Source organism: Eublepharis macularius, chromosome 5, assembly GCF_028583425.1.
Source record: "Eublepharis macularius isolate TG4126 chromosome 5, MPM_Emac_v1.0, whole genome shotgun sequence".
NCBI lineage: Eukaryota > Metazoa > Chordata > Lepidosauria > Squamata > Eublepharidae > Eublepharis > Eublepharis macularius.
Window position 1 is genome coordinate 44,571,970 of NC_072794.1, and position 25,972 is coordinate 44,597,941.

At 39.6% G+C, this 25,972-nt stretch overlaps 1 protein-coding gene across 5 annotated transcripts in view; it reads right to left on the reverse strand.

Annotated features, from left to right (window-relative positions):
* NTNG1 (netrin G1) overlaps positions 1 to 25,972 on the reverse strand; it is a 314,681-nt gene that overhangs the window by 62,103 nt on the left and 226,606 nt on the right. For 4 of the 5 annotated variants that reach the window (XM_054981787.1, XM_054981785.1, XM_054981786.1 and 1 more), the window contains exons 5-6: positions 20,579 to 20,605; positions 2,939 to 3,004 (exon numbers count right to left, since the gene is read on the reverse strand). In XM_054981787.1, coding sequence (XP_054837762.1) covers positions 2,939 to 3,004; positions 20,579 to 20,605 — 93 coding nt within the window. The remainder of the gene's footprint in view (positions 1 to 2,938; positions 3,005 to 20,578; positions 20,606 to 25,972) is intronic. The other variant, XM_054981788.1, reaches the window with a different exon arrangement.

Below are 25,972 nucleotides of genomic sequence, written 5' to 3' on the forward strand. Positions count from 1 at the left end.
AATAATTTTATAAAAAATACGATAAAGTTGCTTTTTAAAAAAAATCTGCCTAGATAAACCTCAACAGGAATGAATATTTTTAGCACACTCCAATAAGCACTGTTCAGGATCCAGCCCTGTTATTTTCAATGTATTTGTCTGTGATCAATTGTGGGCAAATACATCCTTGGAATGTATTTGACTGTTGTTGACAATAGCAACAAAGAGGCAACTTCCAATATTGGCTTGGTCGTGGAAGCCAATGCAAAGGCACACTTTCCCGTGCCGCTCATTAATGGTGGACATCTAAGGTCACATGAAAGGAGTCCATTCTGTAGCTTCTTCCCATCGCAGCATTGCCCCAGTTTCCAGAAGGGAAGATTATAGCATGAGAAGGAATCATAAAAGTTGATTTCTCCTATATCACTTTGGACTTCTGACAAAATTGTTTCCATACCATTAAATATGAGATCAGATGGGAGTTTTAATATTGAAAGGGGTGGGTGAATGAATCTACAGAATAGGAACATTTACAGTGCAATCCTACACAGAGTTACTCCAATATGAGACTATTTCAGTGGGCTTAGACTGGGTTAACTCTGTTTAGGATTGCACTGTTAATGACTCTTGGTTGGGGAGTGTGTGTTTAATGAAACAAGGATATCTAGGGATTTTACTTTTCCTGCTGGCTGTGTAGTATGAGACAGAGACTGCAAGTCTCTCTTTTTATTGCTTTACTGTTTTATATGTTTAATCTATCCATTTCTGTAACCCACTCTGAGCCCGCTCGCAGGGAGGGCGGGCTATAAATGTAAACAATCAATCATTATTTTAAAAAGAGTGAACAGGATGCTCATAATTAATCAATTAAAATGTGAACATACAGTATATACACTTCTGTTTTTTAAAAATCCTATATTTCAGAAATTTATCTTCTGCACTGTTTAGGCATCCTGATCCAGAGAAGCTTATTTGCATACAAAAAAAGTATCTGCATATGAATTGACTTTTAATTGTAAGAGCACCAGGTTACACAATACAGTGTATTGTGAGATGCTCAAGCATCACATGCAAACAAGCTAAGATATGAACAGTGCTATTTGCTTTACTGGTGTAAATCTTCATGGTTTTGATAAAAGAGAAAACAAATTTAGTCTGGGCATCCCTAACACAAACTATGATCATTGTAGTCAATTTGGACAGTGCTGGTTACACTGAGTGCTTGGGTGGGGACTCTGTGGTACTTGCACGGCTCCATTAGTAAGCCCTCTTATTAAATAAATGTAATACTATGATAATATTTAGGTGCACTTGGTTATTTTGCTTGGACTTTCCATAGGCAAGGCAACCTGAAACTTGTTGCATTTTGCTAATGACCCAGGGGCAGTTATAACGTTTCAAATATAAACTATTCACTGAATGAACAGTTACATAATTACCACATATCATAAGTAACCTGAGGTATTTGACCTTAAATTGTCTAGCCAATGCCTGATCTTTCTTGCTGATTGAATAATGCTTAATCCTACAGGACTCAAGATCCATTGGGCACTCCGTTACAACTTTGCAAGTCCATTTGTTCAAGAAGGAAAAGCAATTGAAATGCTAAATATATCCTGATTCACTCATTATCACCAATAGTCTATTGATTGTAAAATGCATACTAAATAATGTTCTCTGGAATTCAGGGTCAATCTTCTTGGAGAGCTGTTCAGCAGAGATCTGTTATTTTACATATCTTCAAGGGCCACATGAAAAACTTGTAAAATATAATATGGACACTATGATTAAGCCAATTCCAGCTGTTAGTAATGTATGTATCTAGGGCAGTCTCAATTTCATCCTTGCGATCAAGGGCTATGACTGCAGTCCCTCCATTCTACCTCTTCAACAAATTGCTAATACATTTTGTTTGGCTTAGAAGCTATTTCCTGGATTCTCTTTTGTTCATTTCCTCCTCTATCTGTATTCATTAAAGTTTAAAAGGAACATCCTGTATATAATGATAGCAAGCTGTAGACCAATATTATTTTTTTAGGAGAGGGAAAACAAGATCATTTCATGTGAAATAATGAACAGGTTTACATACGACTGAATGAATTTGCAGTACAAAGTCATTGAAGGAACTTAAATTTAAAAATGCTTGCATTTTTGCAATATCGTTCATTGCTTGCCTTTTTAAAAATACCTCCTCTATTCCTTTCTGGAATAATCATCATGCTACAGTCTGTCAGTAAATTTTTTGTGTGAATGTCATTGGAATTCAGATGTGGAACTGGTGCACTAGGGATTTCAGGGAGAGAGCTTGCTGTCAGTGCTACTGGAAATGTAACACTTTAAGCTTGAAAAAAAGAATATGGGAAACATCCTACAAAGTGACCTGACCTCCTGAAAAAGGAAGCAGAGAAGAGAAAAGCTCTGCTTTTTGAAAATGCTGCATTGTTCAAAGAAATTCCCTGAGAATATAGTTTTCCTACCAACTCCATAAGTCCTTCTGTTTCAGTGTAGCCTCGGTGCTGAATACCAACTGAAATAACATTCATTTCAATTAAAAAAAAAAACAAAGCAGAAGAGAAAGACATTAAGAAATGATTTGATGGAGACAAAGAAAATCCCTGGCACTCAGAAAGTCTCAAAACTTATTTATAAAGCAAACCACGATGCCTATACAATTCCAGTCTTCTCCAGGGACTCATATTCAATTTAAGCTATAAAAGTGCTTATAACTTTAGTGAGTAATATCTGTACATGTTATATAAAGCCTTTTCATGTAAGATTCATTTTTATGATAATAATTCTCAGTAGGTTGTTTGGACAGGATATTTTGTTCTTAGCCCCAAGAGAGAAAAAGAGAGAAAGAGAGAAAAAGAGAGAGAAAAGGTCTTTTTTTGCCATCATCTAAGACTGAATGAAAGCAGTTAAAGTTATTTTAGATTAGTAGGAATTTACAGAATCCTACCTTGATTTGGGTTAGAAACCCCAAGGGAAGATATATTCGGCAATATCCTATCAAACTTTGGAGGATCTGCATGTATTAGGAGAAATTAGGATTTGTTATTTACATCTGTGATAAGATTTTAATTTGTTTGTTTCTAAACAGACGTGTATGGAGAGAGACATAAAGTACAAACATCCATTACTGGACTTTGTCTAGGACACACTTGGACAATACATCACTGCCACATTGAACAAGAACAAGCAATTGATGATTCCCAAAACACTGAATGGACATTTACATACTGTGAATAGGTAACACTTCGTCTTTTTTTTATAATTTAACAGTAATAATTTTGATGTTGAAATATAAACAACAGGTGGTGATTATCTGGAACTTTCTCATTCACTAGAGCACTTCTTCATCAGAGAGCCATTTAGGGAGGAAGAGGGTGAGGGAGCTCCTCTTCCCATCTTTCAGACCATACGTAGTTATTCTTTGTAGTTCACCTGCATCTCTAACAAACTCACTGATCGCACACACCAAATGACAGTATTTTGAATGATTATATAGACAGATGTAGCAGGTATGCATGCCTGTCAAGGAAAGCACTGACATGCCAAAGGCCCTGTTCCTTTTACTTAATGAGAAAGGTGACTTAGTTAATAATATTTATCACAATGAGGTATAAAACAGAAAACATAATATTTTAAAATTAATTACCTTTTCCTATTTAAATTTGAAATATATCCAAGAGCTTCGAAAAATACTGTGAATGTCACCTCTTAAGAATTTATTTCTCTCTCCTCTGTTAAAATGCTGGAATGGCAATCCTGGCTGTTCATTCACATATTAGATCTCTGTGGAAAACATATTGTCTCCCAAAGCATCTATGCTTTACTGTACAATATGTGCAATCCAAAATGCTGTGGAACTCTGCTGAAGACACAGTTCTACACCAGATGGAGTCACCCATTCCCTCCTACTTTGTGTGCACCCCATTACATACCTGAAGGATTTTCCAATACGAGGGGATGGTTCACACTTATATGTACACAGTCTGCATTCTGTGCGCTGAGTACTGTGTCTTTGAAGGCTAGGAACTGTCTGTATGAAGTGAGTATTGAAAAACACTGCATCTCAGGTGATATGAAAGTTTTTTCTGATTCACAGAAGTCTTCTTCAGACCCACACTGAATTCTATACTCAGAGAGGGGGGTGGGAACAAGCGTATTCACCCCACGCACCCACCATTTATGTGTGATTGCCAGGTCATGAACATGGCATTTGCATTCTTACAAATGTCCAGATATAGACTTTGTTCCCCGAGATCAGGAACACCATATTGAACACTTCGAAATATGGAAACAGAGCCAACATGTGCACATGGTGTGTTTACAACCAGATTGTAAGTAGCCATGGACTAGTACACTCATTCCTCCTCCTCCTCTATGCACAGGAAATGAATGTACATAATGCCATTTAAGAGGTCTTGTGTCTACTGTGGGTAGTAATCATGTGATCAGTGGTCATGTGTGATCAGTCTTGAAGAGAACATGGCGGCATCTGCTAATATACGGTTCCATTGTGCCTGCAGACAATGAATTGGTGTGCTGCATCCAGTAGCAACATAAAACCCACATTACCTCTAATTTTATTCAACACAAATTCTTTATTCAACACAAATAGACAAATTATTTAATAATTTTCCTTTTCAAGGCCCTGGAAGCCAGACGCAGCCACATTACTGTTTTATGCTGAGGTTACTGAAAAAAGATTTTTTAAAAAATAAGTGGACTGGATTTCCAACAGATCACTATTAGCTGTGCTAAATTTTTCTCAGTGGCCTGCAGAAATTTGTTGTGAAATTTTATGTATGGATTTTAAATTTTAACTATTGGTCATTGGTTGGACCAATTCTATTTTCCTATAACTTCTCTATATAGTTATATTGTCGAAGGCTTTCACGGCTGGAGAACGATGGTTGTTGGGGATTTTCCGAGCTGTATAGCCATGGTCTTGGCATTGTAGTTCCTGACGTTTCGCCAGCAGCTGTGATCGGCATCTACAGAGGTGTAGACTGTGACACTGAGAGATCTCTGCCTTTTGGTGATACACCTCTGAGATGCCAGTCACAACTGCTGGCGAAAAGTCAGGAACTACAATGCCAAGACCACGGCTATACAGCCGGGAAAATCCACAACAACCATCTCTATATAGTCATTGTTTCTGATTTTTACTGGTCGATGACCGAATAAAGAAATTGATTTGAGATTGAGAATTCTTTTTTTAAGCCTTGTATTCAAATTCCTTTCTTGAGAGTAAGCAGGTCTACTCAGAATGGTACTTGGATCTACCCAGTGGGGCTCATTTCCAAGAACGTGTTCTTAAGATTACACTGTTTCTCTCTTCACTAAAACTTTCCAATTATATATAGATTTCAGTTAAGCAGGCTGCCAAACGGGCCAAGGTACACTGCCCAAATATGGAATTCACGCATAAGAATCATTTCAATTTTTAAAAAATCTAAGTTCTATTTTGTTAAAAAAAAATAAGTTTTAAGACATAAATATGAATGCCAAAATTCAAGCTTTCCTGCTTCAGATAAAATTAGAATTCTGCTACTTAAATCCCAAATTCAAGAGATGTTCAATATACAAAATGCAAAATTTGCACCCAGACATGTTTTCAAACAATTTAACTGAAACATGAACTGAATTGAATTTTGGCAAACTAGCACACACACATTTCATTTTTAAAAACTAGTTGGCTGATTTTTTTCTGCCTGTCTTCCCTTCACTCAAGATGATGAGGCTTCTTTCTACATTCAATCCTTCTCTTATTCCAGCAGTTATGGTAGATTACTACCCTAGTGCATCTCCTTCCAATTAGCTAAACTACGGGTTACATTAATTTACTGTGCCTCAATATGCTGTGTTATGAGAGGCTGCAGTTGAAAAAACGGAAGGGGGTCCATGGAAAATGGCTACAGCTGGTTTTTAAAAGCACAGAAGAGTCATTATAGGCTGAAAAGCACTGACTTGCAAAACCTTTCTGATTAATTTCATGGATATTACAGCATCACTGAAACATTGAATTGTATGTTCGGGGCATTTATATGCAAAGAAGATTTTTTTTTTTTGCAAGGATAGGATATTCTAAATTTTCATTTCACTAGTAATGTGTGTGATTCTCAGTATAAATGCACTGAACTCTGGTTTAGCTCTGTACCATTTCTTCTTGGGAAGTGAGCCAGAAGCCCTCTTGTTCCTCCTTAAAAAAAAAGACTTTGTATTGTGTAGAGTGCTGCTAAAGTTGTTCCTTTTATCCCCTGCGCAAAATGTTGCTGACTACCTTGTCATTGCTGCTTTCATTTCCTGTGCAGAATGGTAACTGGCTTGCTATTATCTCCAAAAGGCTAGCAAACTTGATGCCGCAGAGGGTGCTGAGCAATTGCTCAAAACCCAGGCTGGTGTATATCCTCCTCCATCCCAAATCACAGGCTTAATTGTACAATGTTTCATGCAACAAGGTAAAACTTTAACTCTTCTTTCCTGTTCTGCTTATTATGTCACTTTCTCTGTTTGTGGAAAATATGATGCTGTAGCTCACCATGACATTTTGTTTCCCCAACACAGAAATCATCCCCTACTGAGAGATTCATTTTGCCCCACATTCTCTGTCACACTAAGCTGGGTAGAGTTTGGGAAGCACTGGTAGGCGGGAAGACAGCCTTTTCTCGGCAACAAGAAATTGTAGTTCAAGTGATGGGAAAATGTTGTTTGTCTACATGCTAGTTGGTGGAAATGCATCCAAACTACAATTTTAAATGTATTTTTGTGGGAACTTTTATCAATGAAATCCATGACACTAACAGTGAAATCCTAAACAGAATTACTCCAGTGTAAGCCCATTGATTTCATCTGTTTCTCTTGGATTTTCAAAAATTTTACTGCCATGAAAAATACCTGTTTTCTCAAGAAGAAGCAGTTTTATTTCTAGGGATGCAAACATTAACTAGTTGTTAGTGTAATTCTATGTAGTGTTACAGCAGTTTAACTCCATTTAAATCAATGTGTGTAGACTGAAGTAACTCTGCATAGGGTGGCACTTTTACAGTGCCATCGTAAGCAGAGGGGCACCCTTTGATGTGCAATTAGACTTGACTTCAATGTATTAATGGGAGGAAAAGCAGATGAATAATTATTAGAACTATGTGTTGAGTTAATCAATTACATGCTGATCGGCTAAAAAGGTGGCACTGACTAGCTGGGCTGTAGGCACCAGCATTTTAAAAAATAGTTTTAATGCAAAGATTTATAAAAACTACAGATGACAAGCACCATTTTAAAAGGGGGGGGATGCTTGTTCAAAGATGATTGATGCTGCAACTCAAACACATATCATAAAAATAAAACAAAGTGTGCTTTTTCTTTAGAATCAGTTCAGTGATTAATCAATTAAAAATCCGATCCACAAGAGGGTGACAGTACTCATACTATAAGAACAGCACATGTAGATTGATGAGAGGTATGTTTTTTTGCCAAGTCTCCACAGTTTCTACAGACATCATGTTTTCCTTCCAAGTGGTTTGTGAAGGTTCCCTATTTCCTAGGTTCAGAATATTGGGTGGCTCTGTGACAGGGGAGACGTGGAAAAGCTTAATTTGGAAGCTTCCAGTTCATAGCACTTTAGATTGAATCCAAACATTTCCTTAATAAGTTGTGAGGCATGTGTCAAGTGCAATACTGCTATCACACAAGTTATTTGGTTTTCCTTTCCCTTCCACGTGGAACCAGCTCATGGAACAGAGATTCATTTCCCTCTTTTGACTAATACAGCTTCCACTGAACCAGATTAAAGCTCTGTTTTCACTGGACAGCCTGAATTCTTTGCAAGCGTTTTGCTATTACAATTATTATTTTTTACTGTTAAAATATGGCCCTCATTATAGGAAGGTTTTTATATTTTGCAAGCTTTCATATGGATACCTAATGACTATCTCTATATCTTTGCTCATCTGCCATATTATTTTATGGCAAAGTTTTAGGATAAAAACTTTTGAGTCACCCAGATATACTTCTGGGGCTTCCTGTGAAGTCTTTAGGTACCTGGAAAGGATGAGTCATTCTCAACAGGCTTCAATCAGAATCCTTTAATAGCCAGGACATATAATAGCCACTCATTCATTACATGCAATTTGTTAAGAACTCTTTTCTCCTGAGCAGCAGGAAAATAACATAATAGTTTTGAGATCACTGCAGGAGGATAGGTAAGGATGAAGAGAAAGGCATAGAATTGTAAAATGCAAGCTGTGATCTCAAAAAGTCTTTTTAAAATATTTAAAAGCAGAGGGAATATGGGTATTTGTGAAGCTGGAACAATTTATATATTTACATCCTGCCCTTCTTCTATCATAGTATGTAAGGAAGTGTACCCAGGGCCCCTAGGAGGTCTCCCATCGAGGAACTACCAACATCTACACCAGCTTAGCTTCAGTAGGATTGCTACACTATGTGACTTCAGTAGCTATATGTTTTAAAACAACAGATTCATATTCCTGTGATGTTCACTTGATGCCATTTAATGCTAGGGCCAAACTACAAGTGACAAATGACACAGGTTGGACACTTGTCAGCTTCCCTCAAGTTTTGATGAGAAATGTAGGCAGCTTGGCAGAATGTTGGACAAGTGACAGTTGAAAAGTCCACTGGACAGAGAGCCAAGCTGCAAGACCAGGATGCCTACATTTCCCATCAAAACTCGAGGGAAGCTGACAAGTGTCCAACCTGTGTCATTCATCACTCGTAGCTTGGCCCTGAGATCGCAGATAAGGTAATTTCTGCAGTCTCCTGTTGGTTATAACCTTGTATTTTCAGTTCTGCATTATCAGTGCAAGTACTTCTACCACCTTTTAATGAGTAGCTCTGGGGGCCTCAAGGGCTGAATAGCAGAGACGAATCAACTATGAGAGATACAATGTTAGAAAAAACTTCATCCATTAACTTTTGCCTGTTGTACAGAACCTTCAGGGATGGCAAAATGGTGGTAAGGAATGGCCAGTCAGTGTTTTACCCTCTTGACCAGAAAAAGCCCCTTACAAAATGTTTTTTTCCAAAGATAAGAGTGCTGTGGATTATTTGACGTGCTAATAATGCTCCTTTGCTCAATCAGTGCCAGTGCTTTTTGCTCATATCCTTCTCAAAATGGTTGTCTTCTGTTGTAATTTAAGAAATAACCAGGGCTTTTTTTCAGCTGGAACGCGGTGGAACAGAATTCTGGAACCTCTCGAAAATGGTCACATGGCTGGTGGCCCCGCCCCCTGATCTCCAGACAGAGGGGAGTTTAGATCGCCCTCTGCGCCATGGTGCAGAGGGCAATCTAAACTCCCCTCTGTCTGGAGATCAGGGCGGGGCCACCAGCCATGTGACCATTTTCTCCGAGGGCAACCCCCTGAGTTCCACCACCTCTTTTCCCAGAAAAAAAGCCCTGGAAATAACCCTACCAAGCTCTGGAGCTTTTAACTAACCAGATAAATGAGTGTAAAATAAATGTGTTGGGAAACTAACACTTGTAAGTCTTAAGAGCAGAACACAGCAAAATTGAGGCACATAAATATATGTTGTTGCAGACAGGCCAGAAATTGTGCCCTGGTGTGCTCTTGGGCTTTTCAATGGCAGCAAGTGATGCTTTTCACAGTAATGAGAGAAATGTTTGTGGACGAAACAGATACTGTGTGTGGCCAGTTGGCAAACCTAGAATCATCCTATTTACTTATTTGAAATGTGTTTCCTTCCCCCAATTTTAGGTGCATGACTCTGAGAATGGCACCTATAGAAATAATGCACCTGTTTTTCACATATTGCTCTGTGAAATTTGTGTGCTTGTACACCTCAATCTCCAGGTTGTTACTAGAGTGACCAGATGCAGGTGCAGCTTTTCTCTGCTCTGTCTGACAAGCTGCACCAGCTGAAATCCCCTTTTCTCCACAGCGATTAAAGGTACAGGAGCCCCATCCTCCTTTGCATCTGGTCACACTAATTGCTGCTGCCCCGAGGCCTCTTCTAGGGAAATAATATGAACGCTGGGGTTGCTAGGCAACTGCTGGATTTCCCTTGCAGGTGTTCCATGTCTGGGAGCTGCTGTGGTAATGAAAAGCAGGAAACTTGTTAAAATATTCCAAGAGATTGCTTTCCTTTTCATGACAGAGAACTATGTAGTACCAATTATTGTGAATGGATTTACCCACTAGTCTACCAACAGCTAAGGGAAGGCCATATTCTTTTAGTGGGTGCATAGAGATAAGGAACTGGCTATATGGCTTTTCAATGCTGCTGCAAAACTAAATTTATTAAAAAGGCTCTTTTAAATATGACTAGTTTGGTCTCAAGACCATTATATGTTCATTTAAGTTTGTTTTAAATTCAGGCTCATCTATAATCCACCTTGGGTCTTTTGGGAGAAGGGAGAAATCTATTTACAAGAACATATTGCTATTCAGGTATCCTCTAGGGATGAGCAAATTTTCGCCATTTCATTTTTTTCTGTATTTGTTTATGTATCTTCACTGTTTTTTCTTCTCTGCTTTTCAATGTTGATTATGTAGTGTCAGAATAGGTGCAATTTAGGAGTACAATGCACATCATATAAACATATAATGTTGGGTTCTTGATGCACAAATGACATTAAATTAAAAAAAAACCATTTTACTGGAGAAATTCAGTGTAAAGAAACAGAAAATGAAATAAAAAATTAAGATTTTCTTTTGGTGGGAACAGGAGGGCCAGGAAATCTGAAGTCATTCTTATCTCTCCTCTACTCAAACATTACTTTTGGGGGAAGAATGATTAGGGGAAGTGCTCATTACGGGACTTCTTAATTATATGTGGGGATTGTGTTCATTAGAACAGTATTATTTCTTTACTCTCCAACTACTTCAGTTTTCCCACAACACCTTTAAGATACAGAATAAGGCTGCAATCCTAAAAACAGTTTCCTGGATGGAAGTTCACCGGAAAACATAGAACTGACTTCTGATTAGACCCACTTAGAATTGCTCTGTGGGGCACAAAATTTTATCTAGAAATTCTAGTAATATTAATTTTAAAGAAACAGGGTTGTTGGTTTTTTAAAATAAGCATTAAACTTATCTATACTATTTAGGGTGGCACTCTTTATATAGGCATTACTACGAAAGTGCTGGTAACTTAATATACTTATCTTTAAGGGATTCCTTCCAAATACTGTTTTAGGTTGTACCTATATGTGCTTAAAAGTTACATATGAGCTGGGGAGAGGATGTAATTTAACCTTAGAATATATGTAACTGTATATGGATTAAGTTTTAAGGCACTACCTGTTGGTTGTTGGGGGTTTTCCGGGCTGTATTGCCGTGGTCTTGGCATTGTAGTTCTTTTGTAATGTCATTGTAATGTCTTTTGGTGCTACACCTCTGAAGATGCCAGCCACAGCTGCTGGCGAAACGTCATGAACTACAATGCCAAGACCACGGCAATACAGCCCGGAAAACCCCCAACAACCATCGTTCTCCGGCCGTGAAAGCCTTCGACAGCACTACCTGTTGTTTCAGGTGATAAACTCATTTTGAATACATACTGTAGTGGGACAGCACCATCCAATGGTTTGAAAGCTTTGATTCGTTAAAAAAAAAGGCAGTTAAAAATTGTTACTGGAACCTGTCACAATGAAAATGTAACACCTGTTCTGTTACTGTTCCACTGGCTGCAGTCTGCTTCTGGGGCCAAATCAGAGTGCTTGCTTTCAGTGTTAAAGCTCTAATTGGTTTGGCTTCACAGCACCTAAAGGGCCATCTTCTCCCACACCAGCCAGAATCCTTAGATCAATTAATAGGGCTATCCTACAGAAAACTGAAGTAAGATTTGCAGAGTTTCATAGGAGGGCCTTTTCAGCAGCTGTCCCAAGGTTATGGAACTCCCAAAGGACATAAGGCTGGAACCATCTCTTCAGGAAGCTCGGCCAGGATTTCTGTTCTGGAAAGCCTTTGGATTGATTGTTAATGGTGCTACATTGCTTCTTTATTGTGCTGTATTTTACCTTTTGTGTTTGTAGAAGATTTTAAATTGTTTTTATAATCATTGTGAACTGCCTTGTGGTCCCCAAATAGGTTTGCAAAGCAGTATCCAAACTAATTAAATAAATACATATAAATATTTATAGCAAAAACCAGAACCTTGAAAAGGAAATGCAGCAGGCCTCTTGATGTTATAGTCACAAATAATAGCATTAGCTCTTAGTTTTAAAATGCATTTGAAGTTTAAGGATATATATAATTAAGCAAAGGTCCTATTGCATTGGCTATATTAATCTCTCATATAATCACAAATGAGTGTTGAAGGAAGACACCCAGGTCTTAACAAACAACTGATATCTTCAAGTAGATAATCTAATGTGTGCTTACATAGGAATTAGACTTCCTTTATATATGATATGTTAGTGATGCAATTGTCACTGCTTCTGTGGCTTCTTCCATGCCACTAGAAGTACATGTAAAGTCTTTTTGAGTTTTCTTCTGGAGCTATTGTTACCATGCCATGGAAGCAATGGCTGCCCCCTAGCATGTTCCATTCCTTGCAAGGTAGGGTAATTATGCTCTCAGAAAAACCATGCAAGTGGAAAGCATAATACATAATATATATAAAGAAATATAATATATATATAAAACATTATATAAAGAAAGCTTTATATATATATATATATATATATATATATATATATATATATGTATAGACTAGCGACAAAACCCATTGTGGGAAAAAATACAACGGGCTCTAGAAAGGGGAGGGCAGGCAGGTGGGCATTCCCTCCTTCTCCATCACTGATCCTAGCTGGATGAAGGCAGAGGGGCGGGCATGGCCGCCTCCTTTGCACTGGATCCCAGCCAAGTGAAGGGGGCGGCAGCCATTGCCTCCTGCTCCACACCTGATCCCAGCTGGGTGAAGGGGGTTGGGCATTGCCACCTGCTCCGATTCTGATCCTGGCTGAGAGAAGAAGGAGGCAGCATTGTCTCCTGTTCTGCGCCTGATTCTGTCCAGGTGAAGTGGGGGGGGGGCATTGCCTCCTGCTCCACACCTGATCCCAGCTGGGTGAAGGCAGAAGGTGGATATTGCTCCCTGCTCCGCACCTGATCTCAGCTGGGTAAAGGGTGGGCAGGCATTGCCACCTGCTCTGCACCTGATCTCAGCTGTGTGAGGGTGGGGGTGGGCATTGCCAGCTGCTCTGCTCCCAACCCCAGCTGGGTGAATGCAGGTTGTGGGCATTGCCACCTGCTCCTTGGCTGATCCCAGCTGGGTGAAGGCAGAGGGCTGGTATTGCCCCCTGCTCTGTGCTTGATCCCAGCTGGGTAATGGGCATTGCGACCTGCTTCACACCTGATCTCAGCTGGGTGAAGGAGGGGGTGGGCATTGCCACCTGCTCTGCTCCTGAACCCAGCTGGATGAAGTGGGGCCAGGCATTGCCACCTGCTCCACTCCTGATCCCAGCTGTCTGAAGGCGGGGGGCGGGCATTGCCATTTGCTCTGCTCCTGACCCCAGCTGGGTGAAGGCGGGGGCAGGCATTGCCAACTGCTCCACTCCTGATCCCAGCTGGGTGAAGATGGAGGATGGGCATTCCCACCTGCTTTGCTCCTGATCCCAGCTAGGTTAAGATGGGGGTCAGGCATTACCACTTGCTCCAATCCTTTGTTCAGGCACAAAGCTTAACTAGTACAATTGAACCTGGTCTAGAACCCAGTCCTAGTCTTGCCATATTATACTATGAAACACTTTTGAAATCTTGATAGTGTTTTGCTTAGAAAACTTACACATTGTGTGCATGCATGATCAGTGAATGTAAAAAAGGAAGGAACAGTGGGTAAATATTTTGTTTTTGCATGTATTTGTATAGTCAAAGCAATTTGTATAGTCAAAGCATGTTTTAAAACCATGTTACTGCACAGGGTTTCACCACAGACATGAATAAATACATAAAAATGAAGACAAGTATCTTGAGGAGGGAAAAAAAGTCCTGACAAAAAAAGTTAATTGTTCTGTAAATATGAGTTAGGGTTGCCAAACCTGGAGTTACACTTTTAATGGTGGTTAAATGTACAGATAGAAGTGACTGATTATATTTTCCTTACCTACTGATTTCTACACATCAAGTTGCAGTTAAAACCATAAATAAGCCAGGCTATTTTTATGGTCAGTTGGTGGGGTTAACACCTAAGGAAAACCTATTTTGGTGGCCCTTATGAGGGCAGAAAGGTGAGGTATAAATTTCATTTAATAAATGAAACATTACATACCACTTGAATTACTGACATCTCTTGGATAATGAAATGAAAATATAAGCATTATTCTCATGTGCCTTTCTGCCAACTACATGATCCTTTAACCTATTTGGCAGTCATTCCATTATTTTCAATAAAACTCCATAGTGTAGTTTAATTTCAAAATATAAATATGTCCTTGATACAATACAGTACTACAATAATAAATATTTGTGGTAGTAATTTGAAAGTGTTGTGTCCTAAAGAGAATATGGTGTGACTAGGGTTTGCCAGGTCCAGGTTGGGAAATTCCTGGAGATTTGGGGGGTGGGGGGGTGGAGCCTGGATAGGGTTGGGTTTAGGGAAGGGAGGAGCCTCAATGAGGTATAATGCTATAGAGTTCACTCTTCAGAGCAGCCATTTTCTCCAGGGGAACTGATCTCTGTTGCCTGGAGATCAGTTGTAATTCCGGGAGATCTCCAATCCCCACCTGGAGGCTGGCAACCATAGATGTGACCTGTGATATGATATCAGGTTTTCCATTTGACTGTGTGATTGTGAATACAGACAACTACTGTCATGTAAAAAAACACCAAAACCAGAAATGTTACAGTTGTCTGGACAGGGAGTTCAGTGCTCTGGCAAGACTGTGACACACATGCACTCCTTCTGCTTTTCCATAATTCCATACAGTTGTGTGCATTTGGTAATGCATAGTTTACCACAAAACCAAAACCATTAGTGAAAAACAGCTTTGCCCACAGTCATAGTATGGGACATTTGTAAAGGGTTTCCTTGGCCTCCCCCTTAACACTTTAATGGATATTTGGCTTCTGAACTTGCATGCTTAGGTTGGGGGGGGCAGGGCATCATAGCAATCAGTGATTGCAGGTCCTTGATAACATAATCATGAAACTGAAGGATAATTGTGAATATTGGTAGAGAGGATTGGCTCTGGATCACTATTTATGATGTATCTGGGGTACTTTGGAAGCTTTATATTTCTCTTTGTGCATTATACTATAATAGCTATAAAGGTTGAGTCATTTTTAGGAACAGAACTCTGCAAAAATGATAAATCTTAAGCCCCTCAAAAAAATCAGGTCTCATAAACAGCATTTTCTTAAAAACAACATAATCATCACTCAAATACATTAGTACTTTTTCCAGAAATATGTCCTATCATACTTCTTGCATAAATAATTTAATATATGGCATTGTTATATACTACTTGAGTTAGGGATGCCAGACCCCCCCACTTACCTGGCCAGCAGGGGGCGTGCACCTTTCGTGCGTGCTCCCCAGCGGCGCTGCGTGCTCTCGTGCACAGCAGCTGCCTGGATTGGGCCCGTTTTGGCCTAAATCGGGCTTGTTTCGGGCCTGTTTTGGCATGGATTGGACCCGTTTTGGCCCGGATCGGGGCTGCTGCAGAGCATGGGAGCACTCCTGTGCTCCACATCGGTCCAAAACAGGTCCAACCTGAGCCAAAATGGGCCCAAAATGAGCCCGATTTGGGCCAAAATGGGCCCATTTGGGCCAATGCGGAGCACAAGAGTGCTCCGCGCTCCATAGTAGCCCCAATCCGAGCCCCTGGGGAGCGTGGGCATACTTCCAGGGGGCTGCGTGTTGACATCACTTCCTGGAAGTGATGTCATCACGCTTGCAGGGGTGCACATGCATGCTTAGTACACGCACCCCCCACCCCAAGAGGTGAGTGTGGGGAGCCAGTCCCCCACTGGGAGGTTAAGAGGGACTGGCAACCCTAACTTGAATCTATAGCCAGTAAGATGGAAAGAGTTCTTTCCATTCTCAAACCTCCTTTGTTAAGCATGCTAGGATTCATCCCATCCAATGCTGATGCTTCAAGTGATTTGTGAAAGTTGTGTGTAAAGGAGCTGTTGTGTCATGATTCCATTTTGCAGTTGGCTGGAAAAAGCTGCGAAGAGTGTTCTGCTTGTCTTTTTAAAGATCTTGGTCTGCTGGATTGTTGCTGGCTTGGTGCCAGAACTGCCTTCCTGTATTTCTGCTTGCTTTCTGCCTGGCCAGCCTGTATATTTATATATTATGTATAATATATTACATATATTACAAAAGCTTCACAAGTCTCAAGCTCCTGTACTTACTAGAAAACTAACTCTATAAAGCAGCCCTGAAACCTCCTACTACTTGGGCAAGTGGAGAATACAAAACACTATCTGGTAATCTGAAGGAGAAAAACATTGCTCCACAAATGCATTAAAATGGCTACTGATTTGTTGATTTTTACAAAATATTCCAGCATGTGTTTTGTTTCTAAACTCTTAACTTTCCTGACACCATCAGGCTTTGGAGATGGTAATCACCCACAAAGCTATCTGTGTATTGTGTCAATTCTATATTCTCTCTAATTATACTTTCCCTATACTAGTTAGCATAATTGGTGGTGTTTTGATGCACTGTCATGTAGATTGCAACACTGGTATGGCAAATTGCTACAAAAGTAGTTTTAAAGCATACTGCATGGTCATGTATCTATCTGATCTTCCTGTACCACAATGAGCTTGGCTACACTGATGGGACAGGCAGTGGCAACATAGAGATGGAAGGCAGAGGACCAGAGAGAGATCCTGGCCAAGTACTGCAAAGCATGAGGGTGGATTTCACTTTGCTATAATTTGGAAAAGAGGAGGGTTATTTTATAAGTGATATGTGTGAAGGATGAGAGCCAGTCCATACATTATGCAGCAGTGGGTAAATGAAGGTGTCTGAACTTTTGATTGTCCCTCTCCAGGCACTAGGTGGGAGGCCATATTTCTCAGTACTCTCCCATGTAAAAAAAACCTTCCTGCACATAAACAACTAGTTAACTAAATTTAGCCTATCAATTTCTCTAAAGTTCTAGTTTAGTGCATGCGCGGGATCTGAAGAAAAGTGTGTGAAAAGTATGACAACACAACAACAGTCTGAAGTTAATAGTCCAGACTTCTTCCATCTCTTTCTACATAATAAAGAAAGGCTTTGAAATAGGGGCTTGCGGAGGTGGAGGTGTGTGTTAAATGAAGTCATAAAAGGATAAGCTTTCGACTCCAGTGCTCAGTTTATATCATGACTGCTTAAAGATGGTACAAGTAAAGTGCTTTGTAGGCATAACTGATCATAAAAGCTTACAGTATTCTGAAATTGGTTTTGGGATTCATTAATTGCTAACCATCTCACCAGTTTTTTTTTTCCAGCTGGTGCTGAAAAATGTTGAAAAAAATCAGCACTGAAATCTAAATGTGCTGGCAATGATCAAAGAATCTACAACTCAATTGTTAGAAAACAGCAGGTACCAATGACCTTAACGGTTTAATTTTTATGAAGATGATCAGAAAGGATGTGTTTACTTAACGACCACTCTTCGCACTGAGCTTCAGCTTTAATGATATGCTGGTTTAATACAAGATCCTTTAAGATCAAAGGGAATACAGAATCATACATATATGTACACACAAGGATATACGTATTTTATTCTTCCTTGGGCATGCTTTTGATCATAGGAGTCTTACAGACATGAACATCTGTAGCAATGGATTTCCTTTGTATGCTGGCAGTTTTGTGATCATCTTTTTTACTAAACTGGGTAGAGCTCCAGGTATCCAGAAGCAAATACACCCAGTTCAGTGTTCTCCAGCAAACAATATTAAAAGCATCACCTGAGAATACTCTATTCCCAGATGGGAGAGAAAAAACTTCTGGAATGAACACAAACATTGCACAAGCATAAACAAAAAAAAATCACCACTGCATCCATTAAAGTGGCTTCATGCTATTAATCTCAGGTGAAATATACACAGCAGTCTTGTGAAACACAGTAGATCAAAATACGGCAAGACACTCACTATTGCTTTAAGAACAGGTTTGCCATCATTGTAGAAGAGTCTTTAGAATATTGAACCAATGAACAGTATTCCAGCAACAAAAAATGTTAAAAGGAAAAACTAGATCATTTTTTGGTGCATTTAAAGTCACTTTGTGGTTGACATATTCCACATTCATCTTAAAAGTATCTAAGATTTAGACATATACCATATATGTATGTCAGATTTGTACACAATTTCACCTGGGCACAGGTGCATTGCCTCCTGGTGACCAGGCAGGGAAAGTTTACTGACATTAGTTCTTTTGGGTAACAGAGGACTTCTAAAAGGTAGTGTGAGCAGACAGGCTAATGAAATTCCATTGGTGGGCTAGTCATTTTGTTGTGAAGAGTGTCAACATCCAAAGAGGTCAACAAAGCATCCTTTCAGGTCACTTCCCATTTAGTCAATGTCTATTTGAGTTTCCCTGTTAAGTGTCCAAAGACCAACATCTGCTGATGCTCAGAGATGGCGGATGCAGTGAAGAAGATTGTATGGGAGTGTAAAGTGAATGTCACAACCACACAAACTGCATGCAAGACAATATCGACAGTCTGTAGCACAAGAACTATTTTTGCCATTTATCCATTTCTGTTAGCTATGACAATGGATTTTTTTCTTTTTCTAAAAAAGAATATTTTTCCTGCTGCCTTTCATTTAGCTTTTTTTTAAAAAATTGAATCAAAAGCACATGCAAATTCATTGTCAAGGCTTCAAAAGTACCATTGCTGTGAATTTGTAGTTAAGCAAAAGTCAAGAGAGACACTAAGGCAGAGAAATGAGACTACTGAAATTGACAGACTTTCACTTTGCTCAGTGTTTATGCTCATGTCATTTTGCTATGTTAGTCTGCCCCCCCTCCCTGACACTCAGTTAAGCTGGAATCCAAATGGATAAAATGAACTGCTTGCTGGTTTTCATGGTGTCTAATATGCTGCCTAGTGTTGAACAAGTGAGGCTCTAAGCCTGTTTATGAGCTCAAGAAAAGTGAGTTGATTTATAAATTGAACAGACCTGACTGTGCATTTATTACAGGCAATACAGCTATTACGTTGTTAGGGTATTACTTTTCTGCTGGATGTCAGGTACAGCAAATCATTTTGGTGCTAGTTAAGATATGCGTGATGAGCCTCCACAGTGCAAAATCTGGACACAGTTCAGTCTAAGTTGAGCATTTTAATCATGTGCTCAATTCTCCCATTAAAATCAAAAAGCTGAAGAGTAGCTGGGTCATGTTTTCTGTGAGCTTGAGCAGAAAGGAAAAAGAGCAGCCCTTCCTGGTCCAGGCACAGAGATTTCCAGAGGACCAAAAAACGTTTTCTTCTCCTCTGCCATCTTTGGTATTCTTGCACACAACTTATGAGAGTGTAAGGGGAATGCGCCTCCACATTTGCATGGAAAGCTCTTTTGGGGCCAATATTTTACTAACGAAACTTGAGTAACTTGCACTGTATAAGGCTGAACAGGGATATGAGTTCAGAGCCCTCAGTGTTCTGGAAGACTGCCTGTACATAAACCAAAGGAGGCAACAAAGAAAAAGGACTCTGTGAAGCTCTATAGGTACGATCCCATCAGCAACTTTATCCCTGTGCTAGGAAGTACTGTTCCCAAAGTGCGTATGACATATTTCTCACATTGCAACTTCATTTCAGCCTGTTCAGATATCATTCAGTGACTGAACTCACTTTTCAGCATTTGGAGATTTATTTAAAAAAAGGAATCTCATAGGGGCTCTGAAGTGGGAGCTCAGATGGATGCAGTTTCCAACCAGAGAACTCCTTTCTATTTATTCATTTGCTGGGGAGCACATGTACAATTTCTCTATTGAATGAAGAACCATTTATGCACATGTGTCCCATATGCAGGTTGGAATGCATACACAGGTCTGGATCCAGGTGACATTTTATAAATTACTGACTGTACTGAAGTCACCTGAAAAACTCTGTGGATTAAAGACAGGCAAACTGATCATCTGGGCTAAGTAAAAAGAAGGTATCCTATAAAATTTAGTATAAATCTAAATTGTTTGAAGGGTAATTCTTCTTTTACTTATTTATTGTGGGTTGGATCCTGGGGATTCATACTGATAGTGGTGGTGCTATTCTCTGGTACTTCCTTACACTGGAAGAAAAAGCTATTGCTAGCATACAGATCTGTAGGATCCAACTCTATATTAAAAAGAAAACTTTAGAGACTCAACATTTATTTGTCTAACAATTTTATTCATTTGGACAAATGTTACTGAACTGAATGTGATCCAGATCCCTTAATCTGTGTGTGGGGGTGGGTGGGAAAGGGTAATCTGATAATCACAGCTCTATATCTACATTTTATGATGTGCAAATGTTTCAAGAGGAAGACTGTTAACATTTTGGAAGTTAAATTAAAGCAAGTTTCACTGAAACATTATCTAGAACAGAAATAGATGTTGGAAAAAATAGATTTTTAGAGGCTGAACAGCAAGCAAAGCCGGCCTAAGTCTGCTCTTCATTACTTACTACCAATGCTGGAAATACTGGGAATACCTGAAAAGAGAAGAGAGAATATTGGTTAGCTATTTATGTATATTAAGGATGCCAAACCAGTATGCTATGTATTATTTCTTTGGTTCCAATCAGCACTAGGAACCAAGGCCAAAAACCAGCCAATCCAACATTTTAAAGTCCCAGTGAAGTCAATGGGTTAAGCATTTGCTGGATTTCTTCCTATTGAAACCAATGGGACTTGGTGCTTAAATGTGACTGGCCTGTGCGCTAAGTTTATCGGAATCTTCCACATGCAAGGGCAAAATGTAACATAATACATAGAACTCTATTTAATTCTGCAGATACTGGATGTCTGTGCAGCCTTTAAAATATATCTGCTAATATTTTAAAAGCAGGCCATTGGAACAAGTCAAATCTTGATATTGCTTCAAGGAAGAACCCCCAAATTATGCTTATCTAAGAAAACATTATAACAAGAACTGGCAAGTCTATTATGAACTACATTACGAGCTGTTGAGAATCTTCTGTACTTCTACTGTCTACAATTGCATACAAAAGTACGCAAACAAGTATTATTTGTAAATATCACATTTTCTGGCTTTAACTGTCATCAAGTGAGGACAATTAATCATTAATCATCGTTAACTCTTAACTCTTCCAGGAAAAAACATGACAGGAAAATAATCAGCCAATAACCTAATGCAATATACAAATTTCCAAAGTGATTTTATTCTCAACGGGGCTTAGGGGCTATGTAGGAGGTAGAAGGTATGTAGGAAGTAGGGTTTCCATGCTTGGCAACCAGCAGGAGGCTGGGGGAGATGGGAGTGGCAGCCATTAGCAACAGCTTGGTATCACTTCCTAGAAAATCTGAAGTGACCTCAATCCTCTCTAAGAATTCCCCAAGAAGTTCTCACAGCAGAGCAGCAACACTCTTTCAACCTTTGTATCAAAACATGCTATTAAGGATGTGCACCTGAAATGTTTTTATTATTATTATTTTGGGAGGGGAATAAATACAATGGTATTCAATGGTATTTGGTTCCCTGGTACTGTTTTGGGATTCAGGTTTGAGTTTTTCTGGTATTCCAAAAATATTCAGGCTCTATTATTACCTTTAGGGGACTTTGGGGGTGAGGGGAAAGCTGGAGTGGCTGTTTTTCAATCAAATGACACCAAAATCGCAGGGAAGCCAGTGCTGCCTGTCCAAATAAAGAATCACCAAGTTTCAAGGAAATTAGAGCATAGGATCTAATTCTAGGGGGCCTGAACAAGGTGCTCCCAGCCATCCTACTAGCTGGAAAAAGTACCCCACCCTCACAAAACAGGGAGAGAAGAAGGAGGAAACCAAAACAGCAGCCCTGCCATTATTACTAATGGGGGCTTTTGGGGGGTGGGTGGGAAGGCTAGACTGGCTATTTTTCAGCCAAAGGACAACAACATTAAAAAGAAGATAGTGCTGCTTGTTAACTAAAGCCCTCCCATGCTTCAAGCCAATTGGACCAAGATGTCCAATTCTATGGCCCTTGTGCTACTTGTTGAAGAAAAAAAGGTCCCCACCCCCACAAAGGAAGTAGGGGAGGAGAAGGAGCCAGCCAAACTTGCATCTCTGCTGGGCCCTGTGCCTGACTTGTGCCAGCTAGAAACTGCCTTCCCCAGATAACTGCCTAGAAATTTTGGAAAATCAAAGATTTCGCTACTGATGATAAGCACCTGAACACAAATAACTACATAGATGTTTTGGGGTGTATGTTTTTTGTAATGCCTAAGAATCCCAGGTTTTTGTAAGTGTTCTGGAAAATCACAGTGAGGACTCAAAACAGCTATTTTCTGGCATATTTTTGGTTCAGGAATTCCAGAATGCACACCTCTACTAGCTGTGACAAAAGCCTGCTATGCCCAGCATTATTTTATACCATGAACACTGTTATGGTACTGATCTCATTTGGGTAAAAGACACATAAATGTTAATACTTTCCAGCAATGCTATATGCTCCATATGATAAAATGAATAGCCAATTTGTTGAATAGGTAATTTGTTGAAGATACAATCAGGCAACCTTCTTGGCACAAACTTCCAAGTTTCACCTCACGCTTCAACGGAAATTCAGCGGCACAATAGAAATGAACCGCACCAATCGTGAGAAATTTTGCTTTCACTTTAGGAGAAACCCAGTGCCAATTGTATTTGAGAGGCATTCTTTTGTAGTTCTGTGAAGTACACCTCACATTAGGCAATAAAATCCAGTTATCTCTACAGGGGTTGAGAGGTTCTTAGTCTGCATGAACAAAAAGGCCTTTTTCACTAGGGAGAAATCTGGACAGTGATATAAAAGGAAAAAAATGTGAGATGCGACTCACTCTGAGGAACAATAATAGTACAGGTGGACATAGACGGAACCATGTTCTCCTATGCAGCATCATTCAAGCTGAGTGAGCTGAAGAGATTTTTTTTTCAAGGTTGTGAATCATCTCCATGTGGGGGAAAAATCCTGTGAATTTCAAACTGTATCTTGAACACAGCTTTAAAGTATTAATTCTGTGATCCAAAGTGTCCATTTTTCTAAAAGTTAATGCTCTTACAAAATGTTTTTTCTCCTCCTTTTTGAAGGCTCACTTTCCTCCTGCTTGGTAGGAATTTTATCATAATTTCATGCCCCCCGCACTTCATGGTTTGTTACTTGGTCTATTACTTTCACATTAAACTTGATAAGGTCCTGCTTCCTGTGATATTCATTTTGGAGGTTTGATTCCTCACAGCTGCTGCTTTGAAGTGGGAGATAACATTCGGAACATAGCATATTGCTGCTTTTTTTTTAAACTTTTCATTTAGCTGTAGCGCATAACCCTGTTTCTTCAAAATAACTTTTCCGTTAATGGTTATTTCCTAAGCCAGCTTTTTACTTTCACACAGGGCAAAACTCCAGACATTTTATAAAAAGCAACTAATAACTTTTCCCCTTAAAAGGTTTGATGGCTTAATCTCAGCTTGTTTCTTTTTTTTTTTCCTCTGAGGGATTTAGGCATGTAAGTCAAATTAGCAAGGATCCAATTTAACATATACATGGTACAGTAGTTCCATGAATTTCCTGGTTTCTATGCTCTTTTTCTTCCCTTTGTATTACATCTGTCTCCAGTTTGAATGTGCTTCTCTTAGTATTAATAGCTGGATGCAAAGAAAAAAAGAGTAAGAAATAATTCAGCCAAAAGATAACCACTTATAAGACACATTTATTTAAATGAGAGAGATAATACTTAAATCTCTTCCACTAAAATTGATAGACTTCAAAGAACTTAATTTTGGTTGGATGATGCTTGTATTCTTTAAAGAATTTATTGGTCAAACATTTGCTCGGATCTAGCAAAGGTGACTTACCTGCAATCCTCAGCAGTTACACCAAAGTCAATGGACTTAGAAGGGTATAACTCTACTTAGGATTGCACTGTAATATATGGAACCAGGTCTTCTGTAAGCACATCACTTTTGTGTATGTCATCCTAATGTGCAAAAGGTTATGTACGTGTGAAGATCTGAGAGTAAATCAGAGCCAATATGTAGAAGAGATGTTTTGGAGATTTGGGTTGCAACTTTTTTTTTTGGAGTCATCTAGAAGCATATGCTTAAGAGGACCACACATATAGATGAAGGCAATAAGGTTCTACAATCATACAAGGCTTGAATATGATTTGCACCTAACATTCTCCATAATCCAATGTAGAGGTTAAGTATGCTTAATAATATCAGTGGGCTGTGTATCCTTTCCCTTATTAACAACATGCTCCTTCTACCTGAGATCTTGAGCTAACAGTGGGGTGTACCTAACTATCTGTGGACTTTGCACATCTGCTCATTGGATTTCCCATCTACTTATTCTGTTGCAGCCTCACTAAGCCCTCCTCCCCAATATTAGAGCAATTTCAGATGCTACAGCATGGTAACCAATACAATCTGTGAGAAGTATATTGCCAGAAAAGCAAACTCATGCCAAATGTAAGGGAAGGATGGTTCCTGCGTGTGTTTGTTCTTTTGACATTCTTTTGACGTTCTTTACATTGATCTTGTGAGTAGACCATTTAAGAAACCATTTGCTAGCAGAGGCAGCTGCAGTTCATAACTTGCCCTTCAAGACTGGAGAGGATCATTTACTTTGTAGAAACCAAGTACCAGATTAAATCCAAATTCTGTCATTCTCCTGATTTAGGCTGTTTCCACATGTTCTTAAAGGGACGACCCACTTGCTAAACGCTGCCGGCTTGTCCCCTTTACTCCACACAACTCTGATTTCAAAATGGTAGCAGGCTATTTGGCTTACGTTTTGTTGGTACCTTTTCAGGGACTGCAGGAAAGTGTGTTTTCAGAAAAGGTGTCAAAAAAACAGGAGCCAAACAACCTGGTACCATTTTGAATCAGAGATGTGTGGAGTGAAGGGGAAAAGTCAGCAGCGTTCAGTGAGTGGGCTATCCCTTTAAGAACATGTGGAACTGGCCTTATTTGGAGGTGTATATATGTTCCTGCACAAACTAGTTAATACAGATTCTCTCTCTCACACACACAGAGCTGCTAGACTGATCTCTCACTGGTTTCAGGGCTCAATAGTGATCTCTCTGTTTGCCAAGTGTGCTGTTTATCTCCAAAACATAAGGTATAATCACACTTGTATGAGATGACAGAGAACATTGGTTAATGTGTTGAACTAGGGCCAGAGAGACCTGGGTTTAAATCCACACTCACTCATGAATCTCACTGGATGAAGTTGGGCCAGTCACTGAGTCTAACTTGCCTCTCTCTCACAGGGTTGTGAGAATAAAACCTTAGTATGCCATGCTGAGTTCCTATGAGGAGAAACAGAGTGTACATGCTAACATACATATGTAACTCACTATGTTTTGACATAATTTTGCTTCTAGCCCACAACGCCAAGTAGTAGGCAGAAGCATAATGCAAGTGATGAAGGATGTTATGCTATCATAGGATTATAACTTCTCCTAGGGGAATAGCTCCTGTTATTGACCAAGAAAATCACAGAGGATTCTTCTGCCATCCAGAATAGCCTACTCAATCAGATAAACAATGAGACATGCCAAACAGGGAGTTCAGAAACCCAGAAAACAGGGGTTGCACATACCTGTAACTGTTGTTCACTGAAGTCCTGTGTGCAGGCACACATGGGACTGCACATACGCAGGTCTGCTGATTAGTAGGTTTGGTAGCTTTAAATCTTGTATGGAGGGGGTACCCTTCCCTCCCAGAGTGCCTGTGCAGCTCTTTCCTGCACAAACAGCCCATGTTCTGGGACCCCTCAGTCTCTCCTGAGCCACTGTACCCTCTCAGGTGAGTATAAAAGAAAACACAATGGGGTAGGAAGGAGGGTATGTGCGCCCGCACAGAAGACTTCAATGAACAGT